Source organism: Piliocolobus tephrosceles, chromosome 11 (genome assembly GCF_002776525.5).
Source record: "Piliocolobus tephrosceles isolate RC106 chromosome 11, ASM277652v3, whole genome shotgun sequence".
NCBI classification, from domain to species: domain Eukaryota; kingdom Metazoa; phylum Chordata; class Mammalia; order Primates; family Cercopithecidae; genus Piliocolobus; species Piliocolobus tephrosceles.
This window is the reverse complement of record NC_045444.1, coordinates 64,755,090-64,769,920: the sequence shown is the minus strand read 5'-3', so window position 1 is coordinate 64,769,920 and position 14,831 is coordinate 64,755,090. Positions and strand designations below refer to the sequence as shown.

Genomic DNA, 14,831 nt, shown 5'->3' with positions numbered 1-14,831 from the left:
CTTCTTTTCAGGATTTAGCAAATTTGAAGAACATACATCAAACTCCCAATGGCATGTCTCTTTATCAGTTTCATTTAAGAAGGAGCCCCTTGGCCAAAAGCCCAGCTTCATCCAGCCTCTGTCAAGCCTCAGGGTGCACAGCGGGGAGACAGTCAGATTTCATGCGAGGGTTTCTGGCATTCCCAAGCCAGAAATCCAATGGTTTCGTAACCAGCAGCTAATTCTACCAACAAAAGATGTAGTTTTCCATTTTGAGGAGTCCACAGGCATGGCTTTAATGCTTATAGTTGATGCTTACTCAGAGCATGCTGGGCAGTACACTTGCAAAGCAACCAATAGTGCTGGGGAAGCCACTTGTGCAGCTACACTCACAGTGACTCCAAAAGGTAAAGCCCATCTTGCTTCAAGGACTTTGATTTGCTGTATATCTCTCAGTCCCACTGTTACTAATAAGAGTCTCTGCTGTTTGTTTTATTGCATACTGTGGTCAGTCCATAACTTACTAATAAAATGACATGCAATAACTTCCCCCAGGTCCTCAATTATGGATTAACCTACACACTTTAAATTTCACTGGAGTATCTGTTCTATGCCCCAGAGAACCAGTAATGATTTTATTAGGCACCACCTTTGCTTGGCTTCTTTACTCTTCTAAGCAACATTGTATCATTGCATCATTAAATTATCTATTTGCTGAGTATTATAAAGCATACAGTGGACGGAGAGCAAATGCTACCCCAAATATAGTCAGCTAGAGTGAGAGAGAGAAAGAGAGACTGGGTCACTTTGGATAGCTGAAATGACAACAGAAAGAAGGAACCAGATACTGTATGGCATCCGCATGAGCCTTCATCAACCACTCATCACGGAATCACTGGGAATGAATTTTCTTTTGTGTGATCTTGACATCTAGATCATATTCCTCTGGCATGCTGCTTCCAAGTGACAATTATGTCTTTCATCTTCATCTTCCATGCCATTTTGTGTTACTAACATGGGCAAGTGACAAAGCTTAGATCTTAATATTCTTTTCTTTTTCTTGTCACTTGATTATACAGTGCAAGCCCTAGATAGGCAAAGTTCTGGGAAAGATGTAAGAGAGTCCACCAAGTCCCAGGCAGTGGCAGATTCCTCTTTCACGAAGGAGGAGAGCAAAATATCTCAAAAGGATATTAAGTCATATCAAGGATCATCATATGAATATGAAGTGCAGGTTTTTGAAAGTGTATCTCAAAGTTCCATCCACACAGCTGCATCCATTCAAGATATACAGTTGCGCCATACTGCATCCCTTTCAGAAATTGCAGAAAGCACTGAGCTATCTAAGGAATGTGCTGAAGAGTCCACGGGTGAGGCGCCCAAGATTTTCCTGCATCTTCAGGACGTCACTGTAAAGTGCGGTGATACGGCTCAATTCCTCTGTGTTTTAAAAGATGATTCTTTCATTGATGTAACCTGGACTCATGAAGGTGCAAAGATAGAGGAATCCGAGAGACTGAAGCAATCACAAAATGGAAATATTCAGTTTCTTACCATATGTAATGTTCAGCTGGTAGACCAAGGACTATACAGCTGCATTGTACACAATGACTGTGGAGAGAGGACAACATCAGCAGTACTAAGTGTAGAAGGTGGTTAATTGATTTCTAGCTGTGACTTGCTTCATTTCATCCTCATCGCTTTATGCAGCTTTTCTGCTGTGCAAATTCAATTAATGAATATATTAATTAGAATATATCCAAACTAGTACCATATTCATAAATGACTTCTGAAAGTCAGCCAAGTCAATGACCATGATTATCCTGAAAATTTAACTTGCCAGTCTAGATTCAGAAAGTTTAATTTTTAAACGTAGATTCGGGAAGCAAAGGCTTATTTCCTATATGCTGCATTTTCTAATATTTACCAATGCGCCACCAAGAAAGTGTAGCAAAATTAAAATGTTGTAGTCTGAGAAGTATTTATTGGGTATTTATTATTTTGCCGGATATTGTGGTAAATTTCAGTTTAATTGTTTTAAAGTAAGAGGTTCAACAATTCTTATCTCCTCTTCATTTTCACATCTGGAGGTTCTAGTTGTTTACAAAGGGGCCATGAAAATAGAAAATTGGGACCAAGTACAGTGGCTCATGCTTGTAATCCAAGCACTTTGGGAGGCCGAGGCAGACAGATCACTTGAGGTCAGGAGTTCGAGACCACTCAGGCTAATATGGTGAAACCCCGTCTCTACTAAAAATACAAAAATTAGCCAGGCATGTTGGTGCATTCCTGTAATCCCAACTACTCAGGAGGCTGAGGCAGGAGAATTGCTTTAACCCAGGAGGCAGTGGTTGCAATGAGCCAAAATAGGGTCACTGCACTCCAGCCTGGGCAACAGAGCTAGACTCCATCTCCAAAAAAGAAAAATAGAAAATTGGGTGCTGAAAATAACAAGGCTCTCTCTGGACCAAAATTAGAAGTCTCTAGATATTACTCCATAAATGATGCTGCTTTTACAGGCTTAAAATCCTCCTGGAATTGTAGAATTTTCTCATGGCAAGATCACAATTTTTGTCATTATTGGGCTTGATTCTCCATTATGTCTGGAAGAGCAGGAATAAACTTGTCTGGGCAAGTGGTAAATTCTTCCTCTTATCCATAGTCTTTCCTTTTGGATATTAATGAAATGAGAAAAATATTTTTCAGGTGCTATAAGCCTCTGTTGTGTGCCTGTAGGCAAAACAGCTCCACTGAGTCTCATGTAAGGAAGGTGGTGGGAGAAGTTCAGGCATCTCCAGGGGTCTGTGGAAAGCTCTGGCCTCAAGTTCCTCCCTGATCCTAGCCATAGTGGTGTTAAGGATGAAAAGGGGGGCAGTGCAGTGCTATGGAGGTGCACAGCCATCTCTGCACAGAATTTTGAAACAGTGGCCTTTCTTCCTACCCAGTACAGAGAATATGGTCCATTGATTCATATAATTTTTCTGCAACACCTGCTCACCAAAAGGAGGTCTTATTCTTTCTTAATGAGATTTTGTTCTATAGCTCTATCTCATTCTGTCACCACAGCCTACAAAGGCAATATCTCAAGAACTGAGGTTTAGTTATGTAAATTAGATAGAAAATTCCACCAGCCAGAGAGTTGACCCTCAATTTCACTGCAGCTGCTGGCTAGCACAGTAATCACACAGAGTGACTATTTATTTGGAGGTGTTGTCTGCAAGTCCTGTAGGTGACAGCGTGACAATTTTTTCAGAAATGTAGTTGGGAGTTGGCTGTCTTGTGAAGGTGGGAGAAATGTAGATTAGATCTCTTAACTCAGTTTCTAAAGAATCTAGTGCTATAGTGCAGTGTTTGACTGTCATATTCCCAGAATTGATTTGTGCTTGGCTCTTTTGTCCTAGGAGCTCCAGTTCATTGAGTTCCAATGGATAATATTATTAAAGTGTTCTAGGAGCAAAATAATTTTATTGAACATCCAACTGCCTTACTTGTACCTAAGAAAGTTGAAAGATAAGATATTTTTAGGTGTTTGAAGAGTGAAAGATCAGGCACAGTTGTCTAATTATTTGACATAGGCCAGTCTTTGTATGTTCCTTTTTTATTTTGGCCTAATAAGTTCATATAGGCTACAGAGTTATCCACCAAGATCAAGCGGGAATGTCAAACCCCTGAAAGTCTGTTTGAATACAGTTCTTATGTGCATAGTAAACATAGACATATCGTATATTAGTTTGATGACTAACATGCTGCCTTTCCTTCTCATCCTAATGACATTCCATCTTCTCCACCTTCAGCATGTTTTTTAATCTTACAAACACAGCTAATTTATGCCTTTCCCTAACTTTATTCTTACCCAGCAAAAGAATCGCAAGCCAGAGCACTTACAAAAATTACTCTGGGTTCAGAAACTAAAAGTATTAAAACACTCAAAGATTCACAAATTAAAACAACCCGTGAAGTAAACAGAGAATCGTCAAAGAAAACATCAAGTTTGTCATTAACTTCATGCCAAAAACCATAAGAAACTGAGAACAAGGGAATCAAGTCTACTGACAGGATACCACGTGGACTGAAGACTGAGAGTGACACGAGAGTCCCAGCCTTTCAGCTGCCCCAAAGATGATTGTGTCTAAAAACTGTGCATATTCCTTGTGTAATAAAAACAGTTTTGATAAGTTTTTGTTCCTTAATATGTAATTGGACTTTGTGTAGTTTAAAGTTTGAAAGGTGGTTCAAATCCAAGGAGTATTTACTAGCAGGAAAAACTGAGAATACCCCTCTGCTAAAGTAGCAGTTTAGAAAATGCATGTTCTTTCTAAATGTGATTTCATCTCTTAGCAAGTGTTTAGTCAATAGGACATTTTTTTAGAAATATTTTTTAGAAATATTCCTTCAGTTTGTAGATTGCTTTCTGAGTGCATGTAAAGGCATGGGGAATTATAGAACTAAAAGTGGAAATTTCATGAAGAACCTAAAATAAAAATGTTTTAAATCTTTCTGTCAACATTGCCATGTGTTTTATCAGCTCAATAGTTTGTTTGGCATGGACTTTTTGGTATATTTGGGGAATGCAGTTTTCTGTTATTATAATAAAAAGAAAATTTTAATCATATAAGTCACAAATTAATGCAGAAAGTACATGCAATTAATAACTAAAAATCTCTTTATTTGTTTTTCTATTTTAGCCCCTGAATCAATTTTGCATGAGAGGATTGAACAAGAGATTGAGATGGAAATGAAAGGTATTGTTATAATGGATGTGAGATTTAAGTAGAAATTCTAAGGGATTAATAGGATCCTTGAGTTGCCTTCTTTCTCTTAGTAGTATTGAGAAAAGAAATGACATAGATGTACAAATATATCTCTTAGAGTATATATTACTATGTCGCATGCTTGGTTTAGAATGTTGATGGTTACATGCATTTCACAGTAATTTATCATAAGTTAATTTAAAATTTTGTATTTAAAATTTAGCAGCCATATTCAACTATATGTTTGCAGTCATTTCCAAAAGTGTGTATTAGGAAAAGTTGTCATCTTAGTGCATGAAATCATGAAGTAGAAGTTTGTTTTCAAAATCACAGTGAATTACATTGAACAATAGACAATAACCTAGCTGTTATTCTCAGAATGCAATGTCATGAATGAATTTTGATTGAAATGCTACTTTACTGAGGTTGTGTGAAAACATTACATTCCCATCTGGTTTACACTTCATGCACATACATCATTTTAACATTGATATGTCTCTTACACTGGCTTGCAGATAGCTGCCTTATGTGATCCTTATTGCCTGCTTTTCTTTGCATAACATTGTGATTTTATGGCTGTATTAGTTCGAATAAACGCCTTCTCATTTTATTTTAGCTAATTATTTATGGTTATAGTTCTTGCATATACTCTTTAAATAGTTAATTCTCAAAAATATAATAATTTAATCTACAATCAAAAGAATCAGAAAGGGCGTTTATTCCACTCTCTGCAAGTCAGGTAAGATTTTCCATTTAGCCATCAAAAGAACAAAGTTTTCCTGCTCCCAAAACCAATATGCACAGGAACATGTTATTTTGAAATGCATTTTTGCTTGTTCAAGAAGAAATTTCAACAGTTTGAAGAAAAGACCAGACAACGAACGATTTTCGTGTCAGAATCTTTTAAACAGAGCATGGTGTTGCGTTTATTCGAACAAATATGGTGAGTGAATTTTTCTATGGATTTGTGAGATCTGTAGCATGCAATTTATTTCATTTCCTATTTTGCAATTTTATTTACTTTCAACTTTTTCAAATTCTATGGAAAATAGTAAAAGGTTTGTTTTTTTTTTTTTTTTTTTTTTTTTCCAGAATTATTCTCCGAGGGGGAATCTGAACATTCAGAAAGGGATACTCGTGATGCCTTTTCAGATTCTGAAGACATAGACCACAGCTCCATGGCTGCTAAAAGATATGCAAGTAGAATATCATCTACAAGCTCCTGGCCTGAATATTTTAAGCCTTCTTTTACCCAAAAACTTATGTTTAAATATGTTTTAGAGGGTGAACCAGTTGTTTTTACATGTAGATTAATTGCCTGTCCATCTCCAGAAATGACTTGGTTTCATAACAGTCGGCCCATTCCAACAGGTCTTCGTCGGATTATAAAAGCTGAGAGTGATTTACACCATCACTCTTCCAGCTTAGAGATTAAAAGGGTCCAAGAGAGAGATTCTGGAAGTTATAGGTTACTAGCAATTAATAGTGAAGGGTCTGCTGAATCAACTGCATCATTGCTTGTTATCCAAAAAGGGCAAGATGAGAAATATTTAGAATTTCTGAAAAGAGCAGAACAGACACATGAAAACGTGGAGGCTTTAGTTGAAAGGGGAGAAGACAGGATAAAGGTTGACCTGAGGTTTACTGGCTCTCCCTTTAACAAAAAACAAGATATGAAGCAAAAGGGAATGGTGAGAACTATACATTTTAAGACAATGAGTTCTGCCAAGAAAACAGATTACATGTATGATGAAGAATATTTAGAAAGTAAATCTGACATAAGAGGATGGCTTAATGTAGGTGAAAGTTTTCTGGACAGGGAGACCCAAGTGAAGTTGCAACGTTTAAGGGAGGCTAGAAAAATGTTAATTGAGAAAAAGAAATTATCTCTTTTAGATACGTCTTCTGAAATAAGCTCAAGAACTTTGAGAAGAGAAGCTAGTGATAAAGATATTCTGTTCTCTAGAGAGGACATGAAAATCAGTTCTATGTCTGATCTAGCTGAGAGTTATAAGGTAAGTAATTCAGCTGAGAGTATTGTGCAAAATCCACATGGCCTTTCTAATCAAATGGATCAACATATAGAATCTGAGGAACTTCCCACAAGCTTTCAAACTATTGTTGATGAAGAAATTTTCCAGACTGAAATAAGAATGAGCCCAGAGTCATTGGTAAAAGAAAGTCTACCAAAAGACCATTTATATGGTGAAATTCTAGTAAATGAAAATACCCAAGCAAGAGGACAGCTGGAAGAAATTATGGCCAGTACTACAGTTGGAGAGTCACCCACATATATCACTAATGTATGTGAGAAGGAGGAAGTATGTGAGACTCCTGAAAAGGTGTCTCAAGCTTTTACACCACATGCCAGCGAATCTTTTGGTACACTTGTAAATGTTGAAGAAAGTGAAGAAATAGCTAGTGAAAGAATAAGAAAGGATGATGTAAGAGAATTACAACTCTCTGCTTCTACACAAATCGATGAATTCAAAACCGAACAGAAAGAGGAAAACATGAGATTTTTTGAAAATTCTTTTCGAAAACACCCACAACGTTGCCCACCTTCATTTCTTCAAGAAATTGAATCTCAAGAAATTTATGAAGGTGACAGTTGTAATTTCGTGTGCCATTTTCAAGGATATCCTCAACCTATCGTGTCGTGGTATAACAATGACATGCCAATCCCACGTAATCAAAACTTTATCATTCATTCTTTGGAAAACTATTCAATATTAACTCTTCTGTCTGTTCATCATCAGAATGAAGGTTCTGTTACTTGTGTGCTATTTAACCAATATGGAACAGTAAAAACAACCGGTATGCTTAAAGTGAAAGCAAAACAAAAACATGATGTCAAAGCACATAAAGTCCCAGGGTTCCATGACTACTTTGATGAGGAAGAAGAGCTAGCATTGGTATTTGATCAAGCAAAAGGCGCCCACCCATCTATGAGTCAAGAGGGCCAAACAAATCTTCATGTGTTAAAAACTAACCCACCAGTTCCTCCCTCTGGAGATACAGAATTGTTTTCCTTTCCTGTAGAAATCCAGGTAACAGCAGCTACTCCTATCCCAGAAGAGGATAAAGAGATCTTTCAAACTGAAGAGCTAGAACCTGAAGCAATGCCTCAAGATCAAGCTACTCAGTCACCAAAACACAAATTTGTATTTTTGTCTGATGTTACTAATGAGCCACCAAAAATGTTACAAGAAATGCCAAAGCATGCCAGGTATAGAGAAGGGGATTCCATCATTCTTGAATGTTTAATATCTGGTGAGCCCCAGCCAGTTGTAACATGGTTTCAAAATGGAGTCCTTTTAAAGCAGAACCAGAAGTTTCAGTTTGAAGAAGTTAATTGTAGCCACCGATTATATATTAAAGATGTTAATTCTCAAGATTCTGGAAAATATAAATGTCTTGCTGAAAACAATTCAGGGACAGCTGAAAGTGTTTCAGATCTAACAGTGGAGCCTGTCACTTATAGGGAGAATAGTCAATTCGAAAATATTGATGAAATTTATGGAAAATATTCCAGAGATCAGCAAGTGCAAGTCCAGGGAGAATCTGTAAGGGCACATTTTTATGATTATCCAGCTGGTCCTTTTACTCCCTGGACAAATGTAAAAGAATATTTAGTAAGGGACTATTTTCAAAGCCTTGAGACCATTAAGCAGATAGACCAGAAAGACCAGGTGCGTTGCATACCTTCTAGAGAAAAAATTCCCAGATTTGTGCGTGGTGCTTCAAGAACCATAAAAACCAACAAACCCATCAGGGCTGAATTCATACAATGTCAGGCTGAAGGGAAAGAGAAACATGCAAGTGAAAAATCAAAGCTGCACCAAGCAGAGGGTACTGTTTATCCATTTGTTGATGATTTCAGTGATATCACTATTAAGAAAGACGTAGGAAACAATTTTGGAAAACTTGGTAGATCAGAAAAGGAAAATGTACAAGAATATGCCCAAAGTGACTATTTACCAAATATTCACTCTGAGAGAATTTCTGACAGTTACAATACAAAAGATTCATCTGCTGTTGCATATGAAGAATCCCTTGGTGAAGAGATACACTACCCGGGGAAAAAGGTGAAGCATAGAATTATCGAATTTGAAAAATTACATGTAGAAAAAAGAGTTCTAGAAAAAAGACCTACCAGAACATCATTTGTTAATCCTCCTCAAAAGAAGATTGATGACAAAGCCTTTTCATTAAAGCAAAGAGAATCAAGATCAAGTAATCTAAATGCAAATATGTGTCAGGCAGAGAAAATGTCTCCAAATACTGAATCAAATTCATCTAACATTGCAATAAATTTAAAGCTGCTTTCCTCTCAAACTCATAAGGAATCTGAAGCACAAGAAAGGGAAAAACAGGAAAAAATAAGTCTTATAGATAAACCTGCAATTTCTAAAAGAGTTGAACATGAATCACCTATTACATTTGACTTAAAGCAGTTTCACACTCAAATAAAACACACAGATGTGAAATTCCAAGAATTAGATAGTAGTCAACCAGAAGAAGCTTATTTTAAAATCCAACATCCTGCTTCCGAAACAGCTGACACTGAGAACATTGTGTTTGATCTAAAACAAATGTATTCTCATATAGGAGATCCAGCTATGGAGTTCCAAGGGCAAGAGACTAGGGAACAGCAGGAAATACATTATAAAGAAAAAATTCCTAGCCCTGAAACATTACAACCTGATACACAGAGTATCTCTAAAAATGTGCAAAATAATGTATTTGCCAGTCAAGAAATTTCTTCCAGTCAGGAGCTTTCCTATAGAACTATAGTGGAGAAAGGTAGTATTGATGAAAATTCCATTTCTTTAGAAAAAGAAGTCCGACATGTACAGGAACAAAACTTAGACATTTTAAAAACTGATCTTTCTCTTAAATCCTTTTCTGAAGAAATCTATAGTGAATCATGTGCCCTATGTCCAACCTCATCTGCAGATATAGAAGAAACTGATCTTTCTGAGAAAAATAGTTCTCTAGAAAATGGAGACAGAAGTTTCATCTCACATTTGAAAAAAGCAGTAAGTGAGGAAAAGCCTTTAGAGACTGGTGAAATGGAAGAAGAATGCACTCTAGAACCAGAGGTGGCATCATTTCCAACGCAGGATGGTGGGGCACAGGCATATACAGATGCCACTTTGGAAGACCACAGAGGTGATGTTCAGGAGGCTGACATACTCCATAGACAGCTCTCCCTGAGTCAGTGCTTCCCATTCTTGATGACTGAAGAAAAACAGAATCCAGGTGAACAAATAATTACAAACATTGATGCCTCTGGAGAAGAAAAATGTTATGAAGAAGTCCAAGTTCAAAATGAAACTTCTGTCTCCACTTTAGGAGAAATGATAGAAACTAGTTTTTCTCAAAATATTCCTAAAGTAGATGAGGCACATACCACTAAGGTAGTGGAATCTGAGACCTCCCTAACACAATATTTACTTGCTGCTGGAAAGCGTGAGGTTCCTGAAACTAAAGACAGCAGAGACCAGGCAAAGCTTGTCCAGAGTGAATCAATCACTTCAATGGAGGTGGAAGAAGTAACTTTCAACACTGTGTACGAATACTACAACCAGAAACAGGAATCACTAGGTCGTCCATTTTCTCCTGAGTCTGACATTTCCGTTGGTGTGGGAAGTACAACTAGTGAAGAAATATCTGAGTTAGATCAGTTTTATACCCCACCATCGTCTGTTGAATATTTTGAATCTCCAAAGTCCCCTGACTTATATTTTAATCCTTCAGATGTAACTAAACAATCCTCAATATATTCAGGAGGTGAGACAGTTGAAAGATATTCCACACCTTTAGGGGAAGTTGCTGAAAGATATTCAACACCTTCCGAAGGTGAGATAGGAGAAAGATACTCCACACCCCCAGGAGAGACTCTAGAGAGATACTCCACACCCCCAGGAGAGACTCTAGAGAGATACTCCACACCCCCAGGAGAGACTCTAGAGAGATACTCCACACCCCCAGGGGAGGCACTAGAGAGATATTCTATTCCTACTGGAGGACCAAACCCCACTGGTACTTTTAAAACATATCCGTCAAAAATAGAAAGGGAAGACAGTACACCAAATGAGCATTTCTACACACCTACAGAAGAGAGAGGTTCAGCTGATGAAATATGGCATTCCGATTCATTTGGCACACCCAATGAAGCCATTGAGCCAAAAGACAATGAAATGCCTCCATCTTTTATTGAACCTCTGACCAAAAGGAAGGTGTATGAAAACACAACACTAGGCTTCATTGTTGAAGTTGAAGGTCTTCCAGTTCCTAGTGTGAAGTGGTATCGAAATAAATCTTTACTAGAGCCAGATGAAAGAATCAAAATGGAAAGGGTGGGTAATGTGTGTTCACTGGAAATTTCAAACATTCAAAAAGGAGAAGGGGGAGAGTACATGTGTCATGCTGTAAACATCATAGGGGAAGCAAAGAGCTTTGCAAATGTAGACATAATGTCCCAAGAAGAAAGAGTGGTGGCACTCCCACCTCCAGTAACACATCAGCATGTCATGGAGTTTGATTTGGAAAACACCACATCATCAAGAACACCTTCTCCTCAAGAAATTGTCCTGGAAGTTGAATTAAGTGAAAAAGACGTTAAAGAATTTGAGAAGCAGGTGAAAATAGTGACAGTTCCTGAATTTACTCCTGACCATAAAAGTATGATTGTGAGTCTAGATGTTCTTCCATTTAATTTTGTAGATCCAAATATGGATTCAAGGGCGGGAGAAGACAAAGAACTAAAAATTGATTTAGAAGTATTTGAAATGCCTCCTCGCTTTATAATGCCTATTTGTGATTTTAAAATTCCAGAAAATTCAGATGCTGTGTTCAAATGTTCAGTCATAGGCATCCCTACTCCCGAAGTTAAGTGGTATAAAGAATATATGTGTATTGAGCCAGATAACATTAAATATGTGATTAGCGAGGAGAAGGGAAGTCATACTCTTAAAATTAGAAATGTCTGTCTTTCTGATAGTGCAACATACAGGTGCAGAGCTGTGAATTGTGTAGGAGAGGCTATCTGTCGGGGATTCCTCACCTTGGGAGATTCCGAAATATTTGCTATGATAGCAAAGAAAAGCAAAGTGACTTTAAGCAGTTTGACAGAAGAATTGGTCTTAAAGAGCAATTACACAGAAAGTTTTTTTGAATTTCAGGTGGTGGAAGGGCCTCCCAGGTTTATCAAAGGTATTTCTGACTGTTATGCACCAATAGGTACAGCAGCATATTTTCAGTGCTTAGTTCGTGGCTCTCCAAGACCCACGGTTTACTGGTACAAAGATGGGAAATTGGTCCAAGGAAGAAGGTTCAGTGTTGAGGAAAGTGGCACAGGGTTCCACAACCTGTTTATAACAAGCTTAGTAAAGAGTGATGAAGGAGAGTACAGGTGTGTAGCTACAAACAAATCAGGAGTGGCTGAGACCTTTGCAGCACTCACCTTAACTTAAAATGTAATGTTTTAGTGCCTCAGTAATTATTAGAATTGATCTGAGTGCTTTCATATTTTCCAAATTATATGGATCTAATAAACTTCCAAACAGGTCCACTATATTTGAATTCATTATCTTGGAGACTGCTGGAGAAATTACCTCTGTGTAGAAATCTCATCTTTGTAACACATGTAAATATTTTGTTATCTGAACTGTGGAATCATCACTTGAGTTAATCATGCTGTGTAACATGAAACACAATTAAATCTCTTCTTGGCTACCTAATTATTTGTACTTCTATTTACCCTCATGCCTCCTCCACAAAGTGTTTCAGTGGAATGGACTCTCTTTTAGCAGATAAACCATATATGCAAAAGTACAATGTAAACGTGGAGACCATATCAGATGACCACGCAGACAAATTGGTAAGGGCAAATCTCCTCTCTGCCCCCATTCTAAGTTATTTTTGGAATTGTAACCCCTTTGCATCCAAACCCATGTTTATTTACTTCGACTTAGAATAGGCAAAACAAACAACAAAAACCAGCTTCTCCCAATTGGCAACTAACTCTATAATCTGTTTGCCATTTCAATCTTAATATGTTAACTTCATCTCTTTAAAAAATATTTTCATTATTAATATTCCTCTACATAAGTGCTTTAATTCTCACTGGCTTCAAGGGACCAATTGTGCTCTTTGTGCGCAGGATTCACCTAGACATTTGCAGAATAAGCATATAAAGACCTTTCCACTTTTGGAGACACCTTATTTTTCTCAATTTTTGAGATGACATCAAGTGTAAAATGCAGCAATAATTTAGTATTGGCCTGGGGAAAAAAAGGGAAACTATCACATTGTGCTTACATGTAGATTTTAAAACTGTATTCTGATTTCAGAATCTTTAAAATTAAAAAAAAAAGGTGGGATATTTTTAGAATTTAGTCAATATGGCAATTTGTATTTCAGATTATATGTAAATAATAAGATATCAAGCTTTCCTATTAGTTTCACTGAATTTCATCTTTAAAATGAATATAGCTTAATAAGCATTCAATTTTTATTATGATGTTTATGTTTCTAAAGTAACTCTTTAATTTTGTCTTTTAAAATTAAAATAACAGTAAATTAGCATACACCTTAATATCTTACCTATTACTAACATGGACCTAAGTCTTCTCATATAAGACTCGACAAATATAAACAAATTCTGAAAATGAAGGGTAGGAACAAAAGACCTTAGAGGCAATCATTCAACAATAGAGTTCTGTGTCATCCTAATAGTAATTATTCTTAATACAATTTAGAATAAACTTTAATTTTGTAACAAAGGATGAGAGAAAGAATGCTACAATGAAAGATAAATTTTATCTCCCTCCACCTCTTAAATTACTTATTATTACTAAATAGCTATATTTGTCACCTGCGTTCGGCAATACTTAAGTACCATGATCATATTTAAAATATTAATTTTAATTTAATTTGAAATATAAACACTTTAATTTTCCAAAGAATTCATATCCAATTATGTTTATTATGTTTCCTTCATCTATCAATCTTTATTCTCAACATGGGAATTCTCTAACAGCTATCCAAATTAAAGAAGCAATAGAGACAATGTACAGAAAGTAGGCAGAGCAGTCAGGTTTCCCCTGCCTTCCTCACAAAAAAAAATTTTGATTTATCTGTTTGAGCCACCATAACTCATCAGCGTAGATATACTATTGTGGAACAATCATTCCTGTTCCACCCAGTGAGCACACAATATCTGTGATAATAATTATAGACATAATGTAATGTATCACATCACAAATTCCTGAAATAAAACTAATTCTATAGATTAGGAACTTAGGGATTTATTCTGTGCTTAGTCACGTGATGCATGTTAAAATTAATGAGAAACTCAGATTGAAGCAAACATGACAAGCATGCTTTACTCAAGCATCATACAGCACAGCAACAGTTCAAACCTTGTTTCTTAAAAAAAAAAGAAAGAAAGAGAGAAATAGAAAAAGTTTTAATGTCCTACTGGATTTCAGGAAGAGCTGAAAAACACTTTTATTCATATAAGAAGGAGGGCTTTGTTTGATTTTGCTCATTAGAATTCTGTAATTCTGTTAGTTTCAAGTATGGTGAACTTGAGTATATGCAGAATAACAGTGACCAAATAAAGAAAAGTAAGCCTTGGCTTACTTTAATTGTCATAGATAATGAAATGGAATTTTTTATTTTCTGACTCAATGGCACATAACATAAAACCCTGAGATATTAGTTTCTCTGATTCTGAACAAAGAATTTATTGTAATGCAGATAGTTGAGTTTAGACAATTAATAGCTGCCAGCACTACATGTAATTTTTTAAACTATGCCTTTCAAGTTTCAGCACATTTGAATTTCATTTACTATCCTTTTTATGGCTAATAATACCATGGCTTGAAGGGAAAACATTTGAAAATATTTCAACATACTAGTGAGTAAGGGTATTTTAACTGTATTCACATTCATTACCTTTACAGATATTTTGTGAGTTCAAGTGAAGGGAAAGGTAACATGAATTACGTATTGCAGATTAAATGCAAAGTTAAGTGATCATCATTAATATGTAAAATTATCAATGGTTTTATGGTTTACTTAAAATAA

General features: G+C 36.4%; 1 protein-coding gene across 1 annotated transcript in view; it reads left to right on the top strand.

The window, feature by feature from the left end:
• Positions 1-14,831, top strand: part of TTN (titin) — a 272,956-nt gene that overhangs the window by 49,802 nt on the left and 208,323 nt on the right. The window contains exon 45 of the mRNA XM_026454265.1: positions 4,665-4,721. Coding sequence (XP_026310050.1) covers positions 4,665-4,721 — 57 coding nt within the window. The remainder of the gene's footprint in view (positions 1-4,664; positions 4,722-14,831) is intronic.